Source organism: Microtus ochrogaster, chromosome 16 (genome assembly GCF_000317375.1).
Source record: "Microtus ochrogaster isolate Prairie Vole_2 chromosome 16, MicOch1.0, whole genome shotgun sequence".
Classification (NCBI taxonomy): domain Eukaryota; kingdom Metazoa; phylum Chordata; class Mammalia; order Rodentia; family Cricetidae; genus Microtus; species Microtus ochrogaster.
In genome coordinates this window covers 15,285,376-15,292,720 of record NC_022018.1, presented here as the reverse complement: position 1 = coordinate 15,292,720, position 7,345 = coordinate 15,285,376, and the positions used below count along the sequence as shown (strand labels likewise).

Below are 7,345 nucleotides of genomic sequence, written 5' to 3'. Positions count from 1 at the left end.
CACCCACATGCTCCCACACATCCCATCAAATTCCATGCTAAGATCTAGAACAAGGTGAAGATTAAATTAACAAATTTCCTCACATCTACGGGGCAGCATCCACACACATCTCATCAGTACTGAAAGCCTCTATCAGCTCGGAAATCAGGCAGATTAGCAAGGCCCTTGCAGACAGCACCCGTGTCAACTAATTTCCATGCTTCCATCTTAGTAGGCAGAGTCACTCTGTCCCTCTTTCCACTCTATATTTCATGTTGATGTCCTCCAAACCCTTTAGGATGTTCTTTATCATAGCAGGAAGTTAATGGCACAGCGACAGGAAGGGGCAGACATGAAAGCCTCATGACTACACCACCCGAAGGGGCCACAGGAATGGAGGGCAGAGGGCAGAAGAAAGCATTACCAACATGTAGCAGGATATAATGAAGGAAGTTCACCGAATATTAACAGAAACATGAAATTCTTTCTATGCATAATTTTGAAAATAAACTGGGCTCAGGTGATCAGTTATTTTGGCTATGTGGCTTCAGTCTATAATAATATGTAAGCTGTTAGTTGTGGTAGTTTGAATGTAATTGACCCCCATAATATCATAGGTAGTGGCACTAGACACGGCCTTGTTAGAGGAAGTGTGTCACTGTGGGGTGGGCTTTGAGGCTTCTTAGGCTCAGGATATCATCCAGCGTCTCAGCTGCGTTCCTGTTATCCACAAGATATATGAATCTTAGCTACTGCTCCAGCACATGTCTGCCTGCACACAACCATTCTCTCCATCATGATGATAATGGACTGAACCTCTGAACTGTGAGAGAGTCACCCCAATTAGATGTCCTTTGAGTGTCCATGGTCATGGTGTCTCTTTACTGTGGTAGAGGCTGTAACTAGGACATTAGCTGTGTATCTGACAACAGATTTTTGTTTTCTTATATTACTGGTGATAGAATCCAGGGCTTAACGTACGGCAGGCAAATGCTTTATCACTGAGGGGCACAGCCCTATCACTAAGTTTTGAGCTTATTAATAAAGGCACTATAAATATTTTTATGTACATGGGTTATTATTTTCTTGATAGATATCAGTAGGATTACTTGGTTGCATGGCAAATATAGTTTCACTGTTTAAAAAAGCCATTTTCAAAGTGATTGTGATGCGTTCATACTGCTGATATCTGTCACCACGTTGAATTCATCACTAACAACAACTGTTCCAGTGAGTCCCAGCTGCTCCAGGTTCTTGTCAACACTTCACCTTCTCAGATTCTTACAAAGAATTTTTAGCCAGTTTAACAGGCACTGTAAAGTACCTAAAGTTTTAATTTGCATGTTCCAGGTGAGGAATGATACTGAACAATTTGTCACTAGTTGCCATCTGTGTAACACTAATGGAGGTGGTCCTCATTTTTTCATTTCTTGTCATTTAATTTCTTAATATTGAGTTTAAGACATTTTCATATTTCTATATCTGTATTAGTTATGCATTTTCCTGACATTTTCTCTTGGATGAGGCTTATGTTCAATGTTTGCCTTAATTTTTAACAATAGCATCAGATAATATAAATTAAATTTTGGTGGAATCAAAGTCTTCCTTTTATGAATTGTTCATTGTGTTGCATCTAAGACATTTCTCATTAATTTAAGATCACAACAAACATCCCTATTTTGCTTTCTAGTTTGTGATTTTCCCATTCATACCTAGTACCTATTTGAATTAACTTTCTATAACATGTGAGTTCCAGACTTTGTTTGCAGGGGAACAGGCAATTCATCAACATTATTTGTTAAAAATTATCTATTAATTGACTAACCATCTTTGACAAAAATAAGTATGTGTAGACTCAGTCTGTTGCATGAATCTGTCTGTCACCATTCCTTAGAGACACACTTCAGTGCTCCAACTTTGTAGGAAGCCAGGAAGACAAAGAATGTGGTGCCTCAACCTTGTTCCTTTTAGAAATCATTAGGTTGTTACAGTTCCTTTGCCTTGTCATACAAACTTTTTGGCCTGGCATGCTAATATTTATTACAAACTTCTTCTGAAGAAGTGGAAGAGGATGAGGAGGAAGAGCAGGATACAAGTGATCTGAAGGGGAAATGGGAAAGGGGTTAGAGAGAGAGGAGGAGGGAAATACAGAGGGATGAAGGTGCTGAGTAAAAGAACAATAAAGAGGCCTGAAAAGCCACACGAAATCATATTATTAACTACTTTAAAAATCTAGAAAATACATAATATTTTATTATTATAATTTTCATAACATTATAAATATATTACATGTATAGGTGTATATTATATATAATAATAAAATATTATATGTATAATTATGCATTATACATATATAGTTTTAATAAACTTTTCTCTCCTGGACTGATGGTGCCTCCTCCAACAGCCACAGACCACCCAGAGAAAACCCCAATACCAAATATGAAAGGATTTTTTTTTTTAGATTTTGGCCAGGGCTGTCCAAGAGACTCCCAAATCATACAGCATATTGTTGTTGCCCTTGGTTTTCCCCTGGGAGGTGGAAAGTAAGTCTCTATTGTTGAGGACCTCATGCACTTGAAGAACAGGTCCGGAGATCTCTAAACTGGAAATGATCTAAATTCCCCTTCCCTGAGGACTAGCTCTCGCAGTACCAGAAGGCACAACGTAAGCTTTTGAAGGAAGGAGGTAACCAACATTCTTATCCAGCCATGATGCCTATATATCAGCATGGTAAGATGTACCTTAAGAGTACAGTGGTGGCATGCATATTAATAGATTTCTAATTGGACTAAGGAAAAGAAAAACCATGACCAGTACTAGAAACCTAGCTAACTTCTCAGTGCTAATGAAGACATCATTGGAAAATCTGCAACCACTAAGTTACTAAACTAGCATGATCCCTAACAACAATATACTAGCATGATCCCTAACAACTACATAAACTAGCATGATCCCTGACAACTACATAACCTAGAATGATCCCTAACAACAATATAAACTAGCATGATCCCTAACAACATAAAAACTTTTGTCCTTGTTCCCACAGTTTGTTGTTGTCCTCACCCCTCATCCAGGAAACTTCTCTTTTCTACAGACAGAGATCATTACAGAAAACCACAACCAATCAAAACACAGAGTTGTGGGGCTCAGTCCTAGCGGATATATCTACAAAACACTCCACACTTATGTCTTAGGGAACATTACAGAAGAGGGGCAGAAGGATTATAAGGAGCAGAGGATTAGGGAGTTTGCTGTGACATTTGTGTCTCCTAGAAATATCAGAAGTTACACCCATAAAGTCTCGCCAGCATGACTGTCCAAATGTGAGGTGAGCGGGGATGACCAACAGATATGCAAAACGAATGGGGAGAAGCCAGATAGTAACTGATGATTACAACATTAACTTTCTGTGTAAAAACCTCCACTTCTATGATTTCAGTGTAATTTCAGTGAATCTGGAGATGGCTTTGTGGAGGTTTTGCATTTGGGGAATTATTAGATATGTCCAAAAGCATGCGCACCTGTTATTTATTTATTTATTTCATTTTAATTCCTGCAGGGTTTGTATTATCTAAATCTACAAGTTACTATTTTGGTGCTTTATTTATGATATAATTGCACTTTAATCTATAATTGAATATTATTACTGAAGCACTCAGTGTGGTAGAGAGGAAATGACACATAAGGCTTGGTGCCTAAAAGTGAAGAAAATTAGAGGATTGTCAAAACAGGGCACATGTATATTAAATAGGTAAATATTCATTTACTTTAAATAAAAAATATTTATTTACTTTATGCATACAGTTTGTCTAAAAGGATGCCTATGTACCATGCATATGCAATGATCTTTGAGGCTAGATGAGGGCATTGGATCCCTTGGGTCTGGAGTTACAGATGGTTGTGATATACACGCGTGGTGGGAATTGAACCTGTGTCCTCTGGAAGAGCAGCAATGCTCTTAACCACTGAGCTCCCTCCGTCCTTCCCTCATTTGATATATTTTAAAACTTAAGTAGTAACAATCGTGTTTCATCATTTCCATGTAGTATCAAGTATGAGTTAGTGAATACCAATATAACCAGTTATTTGAAATACAGAAGTTCTTTTGTTAGGACAGGACAAATCTACCTTTCCAAGGACAGTGAGGTGTTGGACCAGAAGATGAGCGCTCTCCGTCTTCCCAGCACCACTTTCTCCAGAAATAACAATGCACTGCACAGGAAGGGAAGGAATCTGTGAGAGGACTACATCCCCAGGAAACTCAGTGGCTCTCAATGAAGTAAGGGATGTGGGAAGCCTGCCTTACCTGGTCTGAGTTGTATGTGACCATGGACTGGTATCCCAAATCAGCCATCGCAAAAATGTGAGGTGGGTTGGCACTTCTCTTTGCTCCAATATACAACTCAGAAAGCTGGAGTTAGAGTGAGTAAATCCTATAGAGTTTTTTGTCTTATGTCTGTTTTTATTTAATGTGTAGATTATTTACATATAAAGTTCTAGTTTTTAATCTAAAAGATTAAAGCAATGTATCCAAGTAAAACATTATTCACACACATGCCTTTCATGTACATGTATGTGTATACATATCTATATCTATATAGGATATACAATGGCATGACAGAGTGTTGGTATTTAAATGATTCTGCATATTATTTCCAAAGGAGAACTTAAAGTTTCAAAATATTTTATTTGTTTACATGAAAAAACTTTACAAATAATAGGGTAAAAAGTCATTTTGTTGACTACTTCTTGAATACGACAATGTTTGACTTCTGACACTTTTCCCATCCCTTGATATAATCTATATCCTCTCACTTGATTGGCATGAAATTGTACAATTAATTGATAGCAGAACTTTACTAACCCCTGACCTTTCTTTTAAAGCCCAGGCCAATGCTGGTAAATGTATAATTACCCTGTACATTTAAATTGGCATAGAAGAGCTACTTGGCAGAATATTAAGTAATTTCTAGAGTGCACAGATAAAGGACAATAGGTCTAATTAAAAATGAAAAACAGTCTTGTTTAATTCTATATTTAAACCTTTAGTGGCTGAGTAATTGATAATTAAATACTTTTACTCATAAAGCATGCATTGTATAATAGTAATGAACCAATTAATATGTTAAAAAAATTCAAAATCTCACAATGACAATTTTTACAGCCACATGTATCTTATATATAAATGATGTAGCTATAGTTTGACTCTCCAATACTCACTTTAGAGACAGACATTAAGTATACTTATTTTTAGACATCATTTAGGGATAGGCTGTTACTAGCAAAACTGCATGTAATTCACAATCTCTTATGTACTTTTGGAAAAAAAGATCATCAACAGTACGTAGATAGATTTCATATATTTTCCCACATCTATGTCTATATTTGAATGATAAATATATAGCAGTGTTCTCCAGGTGCCAAGTAATATTTTGCTGGCACCCACTTAGATGAAGACTCGGACTATGTGAGTTATTTGTGCAAAGGGAAGGCACCCACACACGTACCTTTGTGGAGTAAAGACCCAGACTCTGAAAAGGGTTAAGGGCAATGAGTATATCTCCCACATAGATGTAGATCTGATCTCTGGAATAACACTTCTCAAGGTGTTCAGATACTGTGTTCTGTGGCAAAATAAAAACAATTTCTCTCTCTTAAAAAATCATTTGTAAGTCAGGCATGGCAGCACAGGCCTGGAGTCTTAGCACGTAGGAAGGTGAGATAAGAGGATCCTAAGTTTGAGAAGGTCAATAAGAAGAGTCTGGGAGAGGGAGAGGAGAAGAAAATAAAATAATGTGTGTTTAACTAGATTTTAAAAATAAAATAGGAATTATTAAAAATATCTGGAATCTTGACTGAGGATTAGAGAGAGATACTAGTGGCAAACAAAATGCCATCATGCGTGAAGGCCAGTTAACTTGACAGGTTAAAGGGGAATATCATTTTGGAAACATCTTGTGTTTTTTTGACATAGAATCTGTCTCACTGTGCAGCCATGGCTTACCTGGAACTCACAGCGGTCTTACAGGCTCTGCCTCTGGAATGCAGGAATTAAAGGTGTGCACTGACATGCCAATGGAAATGCCAGTTTCAAGTGTGCTTTACAAAGGGTATATAGGGTACCAGTTACATGTTGTATATTGTATCTACATATACTATGTTAACTTACATATTATATAGCCTCCAAGGAAATAAGCAAGTGTAGAAGAAGAGATGAAGCAGAACCCAGAAAGAAAAGAGAACAGTGTGCATGTGCTGTGTCTTATGCTTAGAGTATGTGAAATAACAAATTCAGAAAGAAACCTTTCCAGTTGATCACATGACTCTATGAATTGATTTTAATAGTGTTGCAGCCATCATGGGCAGTCCACCACACAAAATAGAAGCAAAAGATCTGAAGCAAAAAAGGGACAAAAATACAAAACAGATAAACATTGTACTATATTAATATGCTTGTCAATAACATGATTGGTGAAACATTTATAATAGACAAGCCTAGGTATTCAGAGTACTGGGAAATTTGATGGGGAAGAACTTAGAAAGGCAAGAGGAATTTCTGCCTTACAAATGCTAAATTCAAGATCTGTGATGATCCCGAGTGGTTATTTGAGGAAATTGTTTATTTACCCTAAATTTACTGAATGACTGTGATAACCACCTTCCCACAAATACTTGATATACATCAACTCATAGAGAGAAATTAATTGTTTTGGAGGCTTGGAATGATATTTGCTTCCTTGCTTTTGGTCCTGGATGGAGTTATACATTATGGTGGGAACGTGTCACTTACATCACACAGAGAGAAGGAGGTTGGGGCCAGGCATCAAGACTTCTCACAGGGCTCTATTTCTTAATATTTCTATTGTCTCCTAATGGTGGCACAGGCTGGTGATCAAACATTTAGCACTGGACCTCCAAGGGACATTCCAGATGCAAACTGTAGCAGATTGCTTCTGTTCAGACTGTCTCTGGCTTTGCTGAATCTCTGAGTATAATGCTCAGGCTTTAACCAGAAGGATGAAAACCTACAGCACCACTGCCCAGACAGGACAGAGGTCTTGCCCTTTACCCTGCAGAGCCACTTATTTCTTAATGACCAGATTTTCCTGGAATGTGAGGGATGAGGGGACAAGCTGAGCCAGTAGCTTATTGTCTTGGACTTTGACAGGGAATGTTTGAAATATTTCTGAGGCAACAAGAAAGGAATGTCAACACAATGAAATATCCTCAGTGCAAGTACAAGCACAATGAAATATCCTCAGTGCAAGTACAAGCTTTTTGATTTGAGAGAAGAACCAGGTGTAGCCTCACTCCAGCATCTCAGAGGCTTCTGTGTCCTGCCCCTGAGAGCTGGTAGAGGACCATA

General features: G+C 37.7%; 1 protein-coding gene across 1 annotated transcript in view; it reads right to left on the bottom strand.

Annotated features, from left to right (window-relative positions):
• Myo3a (myosin IIIA) overlaps positions 1 to 7,345 on the bottom strand; it is a 207,223-nt gene that overhangs the window by 107,759 nt on the left and 92,119 nt on the right. Inside the window, exons 10-12 of the mRNA XM_005354744.2 lie at positions 5,487 to 5,603; positions 4,286 to 4,390; positions 4,108 to 4,191 (exon numbers count right to left, since the gene is read on the bottom strand). Coding sequence (XP_005354801.1) covers positions 4,108 to 4,191; positions 4,286 to 4,390; positions 5,487 to 5,603 — 306 coding nt within the window. The remainder of the gene's footprint in view (positions 1 to 4,107; positions 4,192 to 4,285; positions 4,391 to 5,486; positions 5,604 to 7,345) is intronic.